Source organism: Pelobates fuscus, chromosome 1 (genome assembly GCF_036172605.1).
Source record: "Pelobates fuscus isolate aPelFus1 chromosome 1, aPelFus1.pri, whole genome shotgun sequence".
Lineage (NCBI taxonomy): Eukaryota > Metazoa > Chordata > Amphibia > Anura > Pelobatidae > Pelobates > Pelobates fuscus.
The window spans coordinates 316,858,738-316,875,754 of record NC_086317.1 but is presented as its reverse complement, the minus strand read 5'-3'; the positions used below and the strand labels follow the sequence as shown (position 1 = coordinate 316,875,754).

The 17,017-nt window shown below is 40.9% G+C and overlaps 1 protein-coding gene across 1 annotated transcript in view; it reads right to left on the bottom strand.

Moving 5' to 3' along the window:
• Positions 1 to 217: 217 nt before the first annotated feature.
• GABRA5 (gamma-aminobutyric acid type A receptor subunit alpha5) overlaps positions 218 to 17,017 on the bottom strand; it is a 190,749-nt gene continuing 173,949 nt past the window's right edge. The window contains exons 9-10 of the mRNA XM_063459194.1: positions 3,798 to 4,009; positions 218 to 789 (exon numbers count right to left, since the gene is read on the bottom strand). Coding sequence (XP_063315264.1) covers positions 457 to 789; positions 3,798 to 4,009 — 545 coding nt within the window. The 3' untranslated portion in view covers positions 218 to 456. The remainder of the gene's footprint in view (positions 790 to 3,797; positions 4,010 to 17,017) is intronic.

Sequence of the window (17,017 nt, the reverse complement as noted above, 5' to 3'; positions counted from 1 at the left end):
TGCATAAATATATTTCTAGGTATATTCTGCATCATATTCACATGCAGCTGCTTTCTATGTACTCACAACCTATCCTACTTCTTCTTTGCATCGAAACACATTGTTATAATATTTAAAAATACAGCGCGCACAGCAAAATGATTAAACATGTGTTCAAGTGAAAACCAAACCAAGGTAAAGTCTTAAATGAAATATAAAAAGTTAACACTGTTGAAAGGCAAAAATGTAATGTCTGAATGCATTAATTATAAAAAAGATGTGAAAAAATACAGTTGATTAATTTTTGGTGCAGTAAGAAAGTTTTCCTTGAAATACTAGGTTAACCATTCAAATGACGAAATGTAGGCAATTATAATGACTAACCATGCAAAAAGAAAAAAAGATATATATTGCACATTCAAATGATGTTTTCTGCAAGTATTGTGTTCACTGATATGTCAGTCCCAATTATAGTGGTCAGATATGTATTGGCAATACTGGAGATGATTTGGATGCAGCAGCGGCTCCTTTGATAACTGGCTCTCTGTTTAAATATGTAGCCCAATAGACCAAGTTAAATGTTCCAAACATGACTGGAAAAACAATCCGTGACATTTTGTCAATTTTACTGACGCTGTTATACGTTTTCTTGTTTTCGGTGCTCTTATCGTCAACTACTTTCATATGAATGGAGGATGCATTTGCAATCACAGAGGGAGTTAGATCCTTGGAGATATTTGCAGTGTAAGATATTCTCCCACCTCCATAAGTATTGATAGGTTTTCTTCCTAAAGATTCTTGTTCTTTTTTCTGTGTGATGAATAAATAAATAGCAAATTATTAAAACATCTGTAGTGGTACTTTCAAAAGCTAAGTCGAAGTAATATTTGAAAGTGTTTGGACAGGTAAGCAGCTTAACCTTTTAAAACTAAGGCTATGTTTTACTCTAAAGCTAGAGTAAGTTCGGTACTTTTCCAGTCATTATTTAGCGCTCTTACATATATAATATATTATTTTTAAAGAAAATATATCACTTTCTTTTTATACCCCTATGTATACATAAATATTTTGAATATATGCTGATTATGAAAAGGTTGGGGGGAAATGAAAAATATATTTTTTTTTAATTTTCTGTATACATATGTTGTTCAAAACTACAAGTTTAATCACTAAACTAGGATTTTTGGGGAATTAACTATGAAATTAAAACATTTATACAAAAGAGGCTAAATTGAAAAAATATTGCTGTGTATGTGTGTGTGTGTGTCTGCAGTGGCGTACTAAGGGGGTGGAGTGGGGGGGACGGCCCACCCCGGGTGCCACTGACTAGGGGGGTGTCATGACTTCCAGTGTCATGTGTCACCCCCCCATCATTACGCTGCGCACAGCCGCAGCACCTTTGTGGCCCGGCGGGACTTCCTTCTTCTATGAGGAGGAGGGGGAGGAGCGTTGCGGGCCGCGGCATCGCGCAACGTGATGACGACGTGCGCAGTGCCGTCAGTCCGCCTTCACGGATCTTCAGCAGAAGGATCCATTTCCGGGCGGTGAGGCACCCAGTGGTCGGACTCGGCGGACAAGCAAGGCATCATCAAAATGTAAGTAGAAAGTAGTTATTTCATGTCTGGGGCTGAATTAATTAAAGGGGGGGGGGTGGATTAATTAGAGGGAGGGTGGATTAATTAGAGGGGGTGGATTAATTAAAGGGGGTGGATTAATTATAGGGGGTGGATTAATTATAGGGGGAGTGGATTAATTAAGGGGGGTGGATTAATTAGAGGGAGGGTGGATTAATTAGAGGGGGGTGGATTAATTAGAGGGGGTGGCTTAATTAAAGGGGGTGGATTAATTAGAGGGGGTGGTTTAATTAGAGGGGGGTGGATTAGAGGGGGGTGGATTAATTAGAGGGGGTGGATTAATTAAAGAGAGGTTGTGGATTAATTAAAGAGGGGTGTGGTTTAATTAAAGAGGGGGTGGATTAATTAAATGGGGGTGTGGATTAATTAAAGGGGGTGCAACACGGGGAGGTTTATTTAGAGGGGGTATGTTTAATTAAAGGGGGGGTGCAGGTTTTTTTTTATTAAGGGGGTTGCAGTATTTTATTTATTAAGGGAGGATGTGCACTGCAGATTTTTGTTTTTTATTAAGGGGGTGTGCAGGGTTTTTTTAAGGGGGGTGTGCATGTTTTTTGTTAGGGGGTTGTGCAAGTTTTTGTTTTTTTATTAAGGGGGTGTGCAGGGTTTTTATTAAGGGGTGTGCAGGATTTTTTTTAATTAAGGGGGGTTGTGCAGGTTTTTTTTTTTTAAGGGGGTGTGCAGGTTTTTTTTTTTTAATTAAGGGGGTGTGCAGGGTTTTTATGTGTAGGGAGTGTATTAAATTTATGTGATCGGGGTGCAGGGTTTTTATGTGTAGGGAGTGTATTAAATTTATGTGATCAGTGTGCAGGGTGTTTATATGAAGGGCGAAGGGCAGGGGTTTTCTAGAAGGGGCGAGACCAGGGGCTTTGTAGAAAGGGGCAGGGGAGGAGTTTTCTAGAAGTTTCTCACCAGCCCCTTTCTACAAAAGCACTGGTCTTCTACAAAAATGGCGCATTTATACAAAACCCCTGCCCTGGCCCCCTTCTACAAAACCTCTGCCCTAGCCGCTACATCTTTTGAACCCAAATCCCTTTCCTATGCTATTTCTAAGGATCAGCTCAATAAAGTGGTATGGGTGCCAGGTCCCTCTAGTTTTAACCCTGCAGCTGAAAAACATATGTTTCACTGAGGGTTAATCCAGCCTCTAGTGGCTGTCTCACTGACAGCCGCTAGAGGCGCTTCCGCAATTCTCACTGTAAAACTCACCGTGAGAAGACACTGGACGTCCATAGGAAAGCATTGAGCATTGAGTAATTGCCGCGCATGCGCATTCGGATCTAACGTCGGCAGGGAGAGGTCACCAGCGCCGAGGGAGCCCGACACTGGAGAAAGGTAAGTGGCTGAATGGGTTTTAAGGGGTGACCTCTTCTCCCCCGCCGACGTCAGCTCCCGAGTGGAGCCGAATGCACATGCGCGGCAAGAGCTGCACGCACATTCAAACAGTCCATAGGAAAGCAAAAAAAAAGCTGGGGACATGTGTCTTATTTATCATGTTGCCCCTCTTTTATAATTACTATTATTATTATGGGTTACATGTGTTATTTTTGTAAAATGAACTTTAATTGCACTGTTAGTAAATGGGAGCCAGCATGTTCTTTATGTAGGTCTGGTTATTTTATTTTATTTTATTTTATGGTCATACTCATAGTATAATAAGGTACATAGCTATTGCCATATTATTAATATGTTATCCTTTGTAATCTCTATAGACATGAATATTATATTTGTGAATCTATGTAGGGCCCTGAGTGGATTTGGTTAAGCAAGATTATGTTTCTCTGTCCAATGCCCATTCTTTTAGCTACTGGCCCAGCTCCTGATGCAGAATCTCTGCTTTAAAAGAACACCTTAACATCATGTACAGATCATTATGTTAAGCTGTGTGTCACATAATCGCATGCTGTAAAGCAAGCTGTAATTTGTAAGTTGTAAAGCAAGTTGAAATTGTAATTGCAAAGTAAGGCACATCGCGAGTTATGATGTATACAAAAATAAGGGTTATAATAGATGAAAAGGAAATGCCAAAAGGAACTATGCGACTAAATTGGAAAGAGAAAGACAAGGATGAAGGGAAAGACAGCAGGATATCCAACTCTGATCTATTCTTTATTTATCAAGTCAGCCACAGAAATTATTTATTATGTTTTTGTCCATGCAAAAGGGAAAACTAAATTAACACTCTACCTTTATCTTGGCTGCTTCCAATGCTTTTTTTCCATCCCAGGCCCAGCTTCGTTTTGTAAAATAGTTTACAGTTGCAAACTCGATCAGTGCAGAAAAGACAAAGGCATAGCAAACGGCGATAAACCAGTCCATTGCTGTAGCATAAGCAACTTTCGGAAGCGAGTTCCGAGCACTGATACTTAGTGTTGTCATGGTAAGGACTGTTGTAACACCTATAAGAGAAAGCTATTGATTAGCAAAATAAACAACTACAAATGTTTCATCTGATTAACATATCTGATGTTAAACGTAACCAGGAATGTATTGTATGTGGTATCACCATGATGTTATTTATTAAGTATTAAGTAATAAGTATTATTAATTGTGCTTCTGTCTGTAAATGTGTTAAACAGCTATTTGGTTAATATCAATTTGAGAAAGTTTTGACATTTTGTAGTACATTGGAATGATCTATATATATATATATATCATGTATTTATAGAAAATTATATATCCTATTTCTTTTACGATAAAGCCAACAGCATTTTTTAACATTGGTTCCCAGAGCTCACATTAGCATTACTGTAGAATAACGTTTATTTCATGTAACAGATCGCTTTTAAGACCAAGATAACAGCATGAGCCAAGGGAATTTACAAGTGTCATTCATATCCGTCAATGTTCCCCAAGGATTTATGCTGCATATAAAATTGTTGAGACATTTCTGTGCATGTACAGATTGAAATATATTTTCTACTCATAGACAAGCTATCAAAGTGATTTTATAAAATATAAATTTGAATAAACAGATCAATAAAATTATGGTTCTTTCATGTGAAACTAACTCAACTCATCTTTCTATGAATATTGGTAAGAAATTAACTTCCAAGTAGCAACTGTTGACATTTTAATGACAGCAACTGAAATAGTCATTGGCTGGGCCAGCAATTACCACTAATCTCAAGCATGTGTGTGTTCAAGTGTTGTCCTTATAGTAAAATTCTCCTCTTAAAATAATATACTACATATAAACCTCTGTATAAACATGACAAACTGCACTAGACATTAACACTTTCACTACATTATAACTAAACACGAAACACTACACTATCTCTAAACATTAAACTATTCTGGGGTATTGTGCAGTATATTAAATTAAAGTTTGTAAACGTTTTGTGAAGACTGGTGAGTGTTGACTCTATTGAATTTTTATTTTTTTGGGTGGTCCAGTAAGGTTAGTAGCCATTTTTATGTTTGACACAATACATAAACATGCATTCAATGGTTTTTCTTTTTAGTACAAAATAATGATGTTTTGGTTTTCTAACATATATTAAAACATACAAATTTAATTCTGGTATGTTTGTCTTAATATTGCACAATTATGCAGTGTATTCATAATACATGTAAGGATAAAATGCATCTTTAATGACACAGTATACTAAGCAAAGCAAATTGAATATGACGCTAATATGAGTCGGAGAGGATGCAATGTAATATTTTCTTTTAATTTTATTTCCATTGCCCAGATACAAAAAACAAACTAACAAACACTGTTTAGTAGATATACACTCAATAAAAACATGCATACATTTAATTATGCATTTTCATGTGGGATATATCTCAAAACCGATTTACAAATGTTGCATTTGTCTTTTTTTCCCAATTCCTTCTTTTCTTCCCCAGCCCAGACTTTCTGTGGTTGTTCAATCACAGACTCCTCAATGCAGCTCAATGAGAAGACTTCGCAAGGCAGTAACAGGATCAGTTGTCTAACTTGACAGCCAGGGAGGTGTAACATAGATAAAAGTGCCAATCTCTATTGAAATCTGTACTTTGTGCAAAATGAAAAAAAGAGAATACACACTCTTTATACATAAAGCACTTCAGCAAGCTCTGGATAGCCCTTTTAGGCACATTTATGTTGTTATGGGTGCAGTAGTGTCTGGGTGCTGTCTTACCTTCAGAGATGAAACCCACGGGCATAACTACCATGGTCACAGAGGTCACAGTTGTGACCGGGCTTATCACTGTGGACAGACTGGGGGGATGGAACATATGGAGGGACTGAGGGGCAAATGAGACACATGGAGGGGCTGAGGCTCAGGGGGAATGAAACAAATGGAGGGGATGGGAAGAGGATGAGACACATGAGGGGAAGAGGGGTCCCAAGGCAATTTTTGCACCAGGGCCCAGTGGTTTCTAGTTAAGCCTCTGGTTAAAACATTATGCAAAGGTTAAACCAAGATGTTGGGTGCTCTGGAGCCCAACACCACTGCCCCATTTTGTGACTGATTAATTGACAGTATTATGAATGATAAACAAATTAGAATGGCAGTTAATCCATGCGTACTTTAATGATTCTTTGTCATGATAGATTAAACTAAAAAATGCATAGTGATTGATTTTGATATTGAAAATAAATATTAGATCTCATTGTTGTTATGTCTTATATATTGCACTACATTCCTGCAATTGCAATATACATTGGGAGATATTGATCAAAGCGTTGCATTCTAAAATGTTGTGCAAAGTTATGGAGTGATCGCCAATAGAATGCTTCTGGTGATACTACTGGTTTCTACTGTGATTGTCCCACTTTCACTTTGCTCCATATTTTATATCATGACACTTTAATAAATTGTCCAAATGTCGCCAATAAAATGTTATACTGTGTACACTTATTATTAATGGCGTAGTTTCACTATGCTTATTTGGTACTGCTTATTACGCAAATAGAGTGGGCAATAGGGATTTGTCCCTAAATCAAAAGCTTTTGCTGACTAGTATCCTTATAATACTTTAGTCTATTTCTCATTCTTCTTATTCCTTAACTTTTAGTCATGGATGGAAATCTTATTTCTTCAATATATGTATCAAAGGAAGTGATTTAAAGGGACACTATACAAATGCAAAATAAATAAAAATAACTATTTAGTAGATATACTCCAAATGAAAACTTGCATTCATTTAATTATGCTTTTGTTATTGGAAGTATATCTAAAAACAGCTTGGAAAACCTGCAGTTCTCTTGTCTTTGCAAACCCTCCCCTTCTAACCCTGCCCAGACTTTTTTGTGGCTGTCCATTCACAGACTTCCCAATGCAGCTCAATGAGAAGTCTTTACAAGGCAGGTACCCTGAGCAATTGATGCCTCTTGAGTTCAATGTAAATAAGCTTACCAAACCAGGAAGTAAAAGGACCTGTTGAATGATTGAAACCCAAAGGGGCGTAACCAGGTGAATTTCTAAGTGTCAATTTCTATTGAAATCTGCTTTTTTTCAAAATGACAAAAAGAGGAGACACTCTCCACATATAAAGCTTTTTAGCAAGCTAAAGTGCTTTAGGTGTCTTGTGTGTTCCTTCTATGTTCTGGAATATGAAATCATACAGATTAACCCATTCTTGTAGCTAGAATGATTGATGATTATCTGCGGGTGATAGGGAAGGCTTTGCAAAGTCTTTTATGTTTAGAGCCTGTGATTTTGATTTTAATAAAAATTGCCGAATAGAATAGATGTCCCATAATGTAGATGCACTAAGTCAGGTGTTTCATAGAAAATAGGGTTTGAAAAGTGTGGCGGACCACCTGGCACCCTGACTGGGTGCCTACGCCAATCGCTGCTTCCTAGTGCTTACTCAGTACCACAAGCACCGAACCAGACACCATCAGCACTGTTGTCCTCACTTCCAGCGTTACCGCTTGTATGGGGTCTCGCTGTCCTCCACCTACCCTGGACCCAAGACCAGGATCCAGCTTCCAGTGGGTAGAACTCTCCTCCAAGAGAGTGTGGCAATATGCTCTTAAAAGAGCAAGTGATTATAATCCCAGGAGTATAGTGATATAGCAATCCCCAGAGTGAAACAGCCGTTCCCCCTCACACATGAGATGAGACTCTATGTTGAGGGTAAGCAGGAACTTATTTATTGGTAGCCACTAACCGGCCTTATATGCATGTCTCCATGCAAGGTGCACTCCCCCCTGGACCTGAGAGTAGACTACAGTAAAAACATACACGATTACATTGGCTCTCAGGTCCAGGACACTCCCACATAAAACAAGATAATCCCTCCTCTGTGCCTGGGAGATAATTGAATCAAGCACTGTATTAAACTCAATTATCTCCAGGCACAGAAAACATGCATTTTTACAAAACCCCCAAAATACCTTTAAACACACAAACCCCCCACAAAAGTTACATCCCCTGATAGCCTTGATCCGGCTGACCAACATATCCTAAAATCACCCAGACCGGTTCAGGGGTTCAGGAATTTCCTGGAAGTCATAATTTGACTGACCGCACGCATGGTCCCATGCCCAAAACAGTTCCAGAGAATCAGGGCTTGCAGTCGGTCTAGTTCGGCAGTTTAAAAACCGAACAAAGTACCGAACATAGTCAATGTTCTTACTCTGGAGCTTGTTCCCCCCTCATCTAGACAAATGATTCCACCGATGTAGGTCCAGCGGTTTTCGGGAGTTTCTGTGTCCGATTTTAGTTCCAGGAACTCGACGACCAAACACCGCTGCCTGCGTTCATGCGAACAAGATGACCACCATCTTGTGGTCATCATGCGAAGAGCAGCCACCCAAACAGACATTTAGAACACTGCAGTTATAATTGTTACTAAGTGTTAATAGGGTTTAACAAGCTCTGGGGTGGTCTCTGGTTCGTGCGGCTGTTCGGGAACCGAACCATATAATCCCACTTGCAAAGTATTTTAGCCAGGTCTATTGCAGAGGGCTATAGTCCTGGGGCAGGAGGCTGGCAAGCAGGCTCCTCCAAAAACCTGTGGTGAGGTTCTGTTTGCCATTAAAAGGTCATGGATGTCAGATATACACAATATGCATGATGGCAGGAGGGAGGCATGTAGATGCTCAATCTTGTACCACATTCCTCTGACAGTAGTAAGAAGCAGCATAGTTCTAAAATTTAGACTACAAGTTCAATTTTACGATATATTCTGGTGTTATCATCACTTGGGTAATATCAATCTTTACAACAATTATTTTTGGACAACTAAAATGGGTTTATACTTGTTTCAGTCAGGATGCCATTGATTTTGACACAAAACCAGTGTCCTAAGGAAGCATTTTAGAATGACAGCAAGTGTTGAGGTATATGTCACATTTAAAACAACACTTTTTATATCCATTTTCAGCAAGTATTAACTCTTAGTGTACCATGCCCATGGACAAAGAATGCTTAGTTAGGCCACTCCTGTTTGGATTTGACACATTCTGTTTTATACATTATTATTTAAGAATTGAATGAAGTACAAAATAAAATATATACAAATTGAATAAAAATAGTAAAAAGAGAACACAAATTCTCTTCATCAAACCAGTGAGTTACTGATACTTTTTATACTTTTATTGAAAAGGCCAGCAGGGGACTGGAGGTAATTGTTTGCTGGGAAGGGCTGACAAGGTGGTTGTGGGCTGCAGCCCCAAACTAGCAAAGTGCTGCTTCAAAGTGTGTGATTGGAGATATTCTGCAAAAAAATGGAGGTAAGCGGAGGTATACAGAAGCACAACAATAAAAAAGTTAAGATTTGTTTGATTTAAATTACTTACCTCATTAAAATGGCAGAATTAGTTCAGTGTAATAGATGTTATGCATTTGTTTCATGTTCCACTTTTTGGAGATTTGGATGCTGTCTAATTTGTAGACAGTTCTCTATATTGCGGCAGAAGATTGTATTTTTGAAGTCTGAGATTTGTAAATTATCATCTGGTGAACAAACTCAGGCTGGAACTGTTGCAAAGCCACTGCTGCAGAGACATACTAGGAATGGCAGATGGATTACTGTAGGATCTGGTAGACTTAGAGTTGTGGATAAAAGGCATATTGCACAGTCTTTTGCTCTACATACTTAATTTTCAGCACTTTCAGAGTGTAATGGTGTTATGTAGACAGGCTCAGGCACTGAGTGCAATGGTGTTATGGAGACAAGCTCAGGCACCGAATGTAGTGGTGTTGTGGAGACAGGCTCAGGCACCGCAAGTAGTGGTGTTGTGGAGACAGGTTGAGGCACTGAGTGTAGTGGTGTTGTGGAGACAGGCTCACTCACTGAGTGTAGTGGTGTTGTGGAGACAGGCTCCGGCACTGAGTGTAGTAGTGTTACCTTCCATGGAACTTCGGCTTTTCGTACAGGGAGAAGCCCACAAACAAGGAACACACTGACTATGTTCATAAACCATTATGTTCGGAAATTCAAAAAGTATTTTGACTGTTTGAAATAGACCGACCTCACAGCCTAATTCTCTGGAACTGTTTTGGGCATGAAACCATGCGTGCGGTCGGTCAAAATGGGACTTCCATAAAATTCCTGAACCCCTGCTCTGATCTGGTTGATTTTTGGATATGTTGGTCACCCAAATCAGGGCTATCTGGGGATGTGTCGGGGGGATATGTCGTATATTGGGGTACTTTTCATACTTTATAAAAATATGAGTTTTTCCGCCTGGAGATAATTGAGTTACATACAGGACTTGACTCAATTATCTCGCAGGCTGAGGGGAGGGATTGTGTGTAATGTGTGGGAGTGTCACCTACTGCACTGCATTATCATTGGAACATTTGTCATCCTGTTCCCCACAAGGTCCAGGGGTTGTGTTCCCTTGCATGGGGACTTGCATATAAGGCCAGCTGTGGCACCATTAAAATTGAGTCCTGCTTAACCTTCAACACGTAGTTTGGTCTCATGATTGAATGGGGAACTGCTATACAGCTATCACTACTAGTGCTTTTAAGAGCTTTACGGCTATTGGGAATTACAGGTTGGCTTGGAGGTCTATGGAGGAATACTGCAGCGCTGCTCTGACTAAGGGAAAAGGACGTCTCTGGCGGTAAATACCCTATCTCACTGTGTGTAACAATTACAGTATTTAATCTAGGATGGGGGCGCAAAAGGGTGATAAAAAATAAATCCAATTGCCCCCCAAATCAAGGACAGAAGGTGCCTGTAGCAAGTGTGTTAAAAAAAAAGTTGAGTTAAGTTGGGTGACTTTAATCTCCCTGATGTGAACTGGAAAACCAAAATAGCTGCTAAACTCATATAAACACATATTCTAAACTCCCTACTGGGATTGTCTCTAAAAAAAAAGTTGTTGAGGAGCCAACTCATAAAGAGGCCATACTAGAATTAGTGCTAACAAATGGAGATTTGGTATCAGATATTACTGTAGGTGAAAGTTTAGGATCCAGTGGTAATCAGTCAGTGTGGTTTAATATAAGAACAGTGACTGAGTCACACCACACAAAAACAAAAAGTTTTCGACATGAGAAAAACTGACTTTTCTAAAATTAGAATATGTGTAACTGATTCATTATCAGACTGCAGCAGTTTAAATGGAGTCACAGAGAAATGGGATTATTTAAAAGTTGCACTGCTGAAGTCAATAGAAAATTGCATTAGGCTTGACAGTAAAAGCAAAACATTTAAGAAACCACTGTGGTACTCTGCAGATGTGGCCAAAATAGTAAAAAACTAAAAGTTAGCATTTAGTAATTATAAAAAAACCAGAGTGAAAAAGATTATGCAGAAAGAGACTAAGCAAGTTATAAGAGCTTTTAAATCACACACAAAAGAGAAAATAGCACAGTCAGTAAAAAAAAGGGGACAAAACACGTTTTAGATACATACATGAGAAAAGGAAAGTAAAGCAAGGATTAGTTAGATTAAAAACAAAAGAAGGAAGGTATATAGAAGAGGATAAATGTCTAGCTAACTGCCTCAATTAATATATGTTTGTTCAGTATTTACAGATGAAAATGAAGGAAAGGACAAATGAGTCATTTGTTACATGTGAGTTTAGAGAAGAAGAGGTTCTATTTCCACTGTCAAAAGTAAAGACAAATAAGTCAATGGGACCTGATGGAATACACCCAAACTTAATTAAAAAGCTTAGTGGTAGCAAAACCATCAACAGATTTATTTAACTAATCATTATTAACAGGAGTAGTCCCAGAAGATTGGAAGTTAGCAAATATTGTGCCCATTCACAAGAAAGGTAGTAGGGAGGAGTAGGGAGGAGTCGGGCAACTTCAGGCCAGTACGGCTTACTCCAGTAGTGGGGAAAGTAATGGAAACCATGTTAAAGAATAGGATTGTTGAATATCTAAAATCACATGGATTTCAAGATCAGAGACAACATATGTTTACTTCAGGGAGATCATGCCAAACTCATCTTATTGATTTTTTTTTGATTGGGTAACTAAAATAATAGATCAGGGTGGTGCAGTAGACATTGCTTACCTAGATATCAGTAAGGCTTTTGACACTGTTGCACATAGAAGGCTTATCAATAAATTGTAAACTTAAAGTTTGGTATCCAATATTGATGAATGGGTAAGGCAGTGGCTTAGTGACAGGCAACAGAGGGTTGTAGTCAATGGAGTATATTCGAAGCATGGTCTTGTCACTAGTGGGGTACCTCAGGGATCTGTACTTGGACCCATTCTATTTAATATTTTTATTAGGGATATTGTACAAGGTCTTGATGGTAAGGTATGTCTTTTTGCTGATGATACTAAGATATGTAACAGGGTTGATGTTCCAGGAGGGATAAGCCAAATGGCAAATGATTTAGGTAAACTAGAAAAATGATCAGAGTTGTGGAAGCTTGCATTTAATGTGGATAAGTGCAAGATAATGCATCTTGGACATAAAAAATGAAGGGCAAAGTACAGAATATTTGATAGAGTCCTAACCTCAACTTCTGAGGAAAGGGATCTAGGGGTAATTATTTCAGATGACTTAAAGGGACACTATAGTCACCAGAACAACTACAGCTTTTTAAATTTGTTCTGGTGAGTAGAATCATTACCTTCAGGCTTTTTGCTGTAAACACTGTCTTTTCAGAGAAAATGCAGTGTTTACATTACAGCCTAGTTATAACTTCACTGGCCACTCCTCAGATATCTGTTAGAGATCCTTCCTGGGTCAAGACTGCCTAAAATGCATCCAAACATTCAGTGTCTCCTCCCTCTCCATGCAGACACTGAGCTTTCCTCATAGAGATTCATTGATTCAATTCATCTCTATAAGGAGATGCTGATTGGCCAGGGCTGTGTTGGAATCATGCTGGCTCTGCCCCTGATTTGCCTCCTTGTCAGTCTCAGCCAATCCTATGTGGAAGCATTGTGATTGGATCAGGCCACCACTTGTGATGATGTCAGCAGACAGCTCGTTTTTCCGAGGCAAACAGCATGCCGATCTACAGATTCAGGCTTTAATACAGTAAGATTTTGCTATATTTATGGAGGCATGAGGGGCCCAGTGGAGCTAGATGGTGGTGTTATAGGGTCAGGAATACGTTTGTGTTCCTGACCCTATAGTGATCCTTTAAAGGTAGACAGACAATGTAATAGAGCAGCAGGTGAAGCCAGCAGAATGCTTGGTTTTATAAGGAGCGGTATTAGCAGTAGAAAGAGGGAAGTGTTCATGCCATTGTACAGAACACTGGTGAGACCTCACGTGGAGTATTGTATCTCCAGAAGGATATTGATACTTTACAGAGAGTTCAAAGAAGGGCCACTAAACTGGTTCATGGATTGCAGGATAAAACGTACAAGGAAAGTTTAAAGGATCTTAACATGTATAGCTTGGAGGAAAGATGATATGGGGGATATGATAAAAATATTTAACCCCTTAGTGGCCAGATAATTTTTCAATTTTCTTACCGTTAAGAACCAGGGCTCTTTTTACATTCCTGCGGTGTTTGTGTTTAGCTGTAATTTTCCTCTTACTAATTTACGGCACACACATATTATATACAATTTTTCTCATCATTAAATGGTCCTTCTAAAGATATTATTTTCATACAATTTATTAAAACACACTTTTTCTAACTTTGACCCCCAAAATCTGTTACGCATCTTCAACTGCCAAAGAACACCCATGCTAAATAGTTTCTAAATGTTGTTCTTAGTTTAGAAATACCTAATTTTAACATGTTCTTAGCTTTTTGTGGTTAGTTATAGGGCCATAAGTACAAATAGCACTTTGCTATTTCCAAAGCTTTTTTCTTCAAAATTAACACGTTACATTTTAACACTGATATCTGTCAAGAATCCCTGAATAACTCTTTACATGTATATATTTGTTAAAAGAACACAACCTAAAGTATTAAACTTGGGGTGTTTTGACTCTTTTCATGCAACCATTTTACCACCAATCTATGCCAAATGTAAAAAAAAATTAAAATTGGTGATTTGTTCGACACACATAGCAATTTAAGAATACATGTACGGATAACATTAAGGGTTACTGCCAAAGAACAACCCGATATGTGTTCAGCAATATCTCCTGATTGCAGTGATACCCCCCATGTATAGGTGTGTCAGTTTCTCTGGGGGCTAAAATACCTTATTTGGAGGGTGCGCATTCCAGTTTTCCAACGTGGAATTTTCACAGCTGGTCATCATGCACCCATGTCCTGAAGCCTGCCAATGTATTTAACCCCTATCAAACCATATATTTTTGAAAAGTAGACACCCTAGGGTATTTTAAATGGTACTATGTTAATACTTTCCATGCACTATGTAACGGATCACCTGGCACCCCGACTTGGTACCTCCGTTAATGGATGCTCCTAGTGCTTCCTGAGGACTCCAAGCACTCTGGTAGACACCATAATCACCGAATCCGAGAAACCTTTAAATTCTCCCAAGCATATGAATGCTGTAGACCATTGAATAGGAACCATACGAATAGGCTTGTACTCCTAGCAGTCAACTGGAACAGCATACAATAAATCCTTCCCCCAATAATGAGACGACACATCACTTTGAGGGTAAAACAGGAACTCTGGACTGGCTCATCCCGCCTGGCTTTTATTTCCAACTCACACATACAGGCCACACCCAGGGGGAGGCATAAAAGAACCAATGACATAGATGTTACCTCCCACACATCCCCTCCCCTTAGTGTGACACATAATCCCATTATGCATACAGTGTAAAATATACTTTTACACAACTTTCATAACTTTAAAACCATACATCACATTCACATAAAAATACATATCCACAATCAATCCATTCAGGGGAACAACATATTAAAAAATGGCATGAATCCGACCAGGGGTTCAAAAGTTACTAAAAGTATCTTTTGTTCCTTTCTGGCTGGCAGAAAAACATCCCCACAATGCACCCTGGTTTCCTCCCTTCTGCCCTGGAGTCAATTGGAGAGGTAATCCAATTACCCAGGACTAAAGGCAGACTCCATTAACCACATGGTTGCAAAACAACATAAAACACTTTAAAATACATAAAGTCACATTTACACATAACACACAGACATTTCACCTATCCCCAGATAGCTGCGATCTGCACGCACAAAACTACCGAATAGCGTGCAGATCCTACTCACACAGTACAATTGCCATGGAGCTAAAGTCTTTCCCATAGTCTTTCATTATATGAATAGGCTCCATGGTATGGCTATCTGGGGTATCACATTCCCATAAAGTCTGGTCCATAGTCCAAAGGCAAGAGGCGGGCAATCAGCCCCCTCCAAGGACACGTGGCGAGGTCGGTTTCGCCACACTTCTCCCCTTTACCCCTCAGACTAACAGGGTACTTGACCTCCTGCCGGTCAGTGCCCTTGTTAGTCCAGCAGCCCACCCACAAGACAGAAAGAGCAGAGCAGCCCACCCACAATAAACAGTTACTACACCTGGGTGAGGGAGAATCTTGTCCAGGTTCAGGTGCCTCACCACGGCTGTGTGGGGGACTGGTAGGCTGCCTTGGTAGGTTGCTGAGGGGGCAGAGACCAGCGGTACTCTGTCCTGTTGCCAGCACTACCACGGGAGTAGTCTGGTTGGAGCCTGGTTGCTGGAGACCGACTGTCTCCCCTTTAAATACACCGCTCTGCTGCGGGAGACCGACTGTCTCCCCTTGAGTTACACCGCTCTGCTGCTGGAGACCGACTGTCTCCCATTTAGTTACACAGCTCTGCTGCTGGAGACAGACTGTCTCCCCTTTGGCTAAACAGCCCTGTTGTGGGGGGGCAGGACCGACCGTCCCTACACCCTGTGCTGGAAATGCAGAGACCACGGTCCCATCTGCACAGGTGTGGGGCTTACAGTCTCCCCCTGGTACATTAAGCTGCCGCTGGGGAGAGGTGGTAACCAGCTCCTCTCCCATTAGAACACTCTGCCGCTGGGGAATGGAGACTGGGCTCTCTATTCCCTGTACATTAATGATCCGCCGCTGGGGAGAGGTGGTAACAATCTCCTCTCCCATGCATACTTCCCGTCTCTGCGGAGGGAGACCGACTGTCTCTCCTCCCAGCACAGAGTCCTGCTGTGGGGGAAAGGGGGCTGGGCTCTCTATTCCCTGCTGGATACTCTGCCGCTGGGGAATGGAGACCGGGCTCCCAATTCCCAACAAATCACACTGCCACTGGGGAGGGAGGACGGCTCCTTCAGCGCTGGTGTGGGGCTTACGGTCTCCCCTTGGTGGGTTAGGCTGCCGCTGGAGAGAGGGTGTAACAAGCTCCTCTCTCTGAACTGTAACCTGCCGCTGGGGATCTGGACCGACTGCCCAGCATCCCTGTAGGGCCGGTAGAGAGACCTCGGTCCCATCTCCACCTGCCATCTGTGGGTCTCTCCAGGACCAGTCTATGAGGTCCCCTACTTCTGCAACTGGTAGTGAAGCAGGGGGTACCTCTGCCGTGTTTTCCCAGCTATAGGCTAGCAGGTCTGGGTCTGCCACCCAGTTTTCCCGGTCTGCGTCCCTGCTCTGCGGCTGGCAGGAATTTAATAGTTCTACATAGTCCATCTCCAGCTCTCGTTCCATGGCAGCGAAACGGCGGAGGTCTTCTCCCAGTCCAATAGATCTCGGGCCCTGTATCATCTCACCTCGGTAATGAAAGATAGCCCAGTACCGTGACTCTGCTGGACTGCCGAAGTCGACATCCTCCACTAAGGCTTTCCACAACAGGCCAGGGCTTGTGTAGTTCTCCCCCTCTGGCTGGATGCCCTCTGCCCTCCACGTCTCTGGCTGGACAGTGCACCACCACAGTGCCCGGTATGAGGCGTCCAGGCTCAGTTCCCTTTCCACGAGGTACTCGAGTTGTCTTACCCGCTGCCCTCCAGGTTGGTCTCCCAGAAGTGGCATCCGCCAGGCCATTTGTTCCTCCAACTGGTATGCGACACCAGGAAGGCGCTGCTGCCGTTGATACTGGACTTCCTCCAGGGCATCGTACCATAATTCTTTCCGGGCATTATCTCT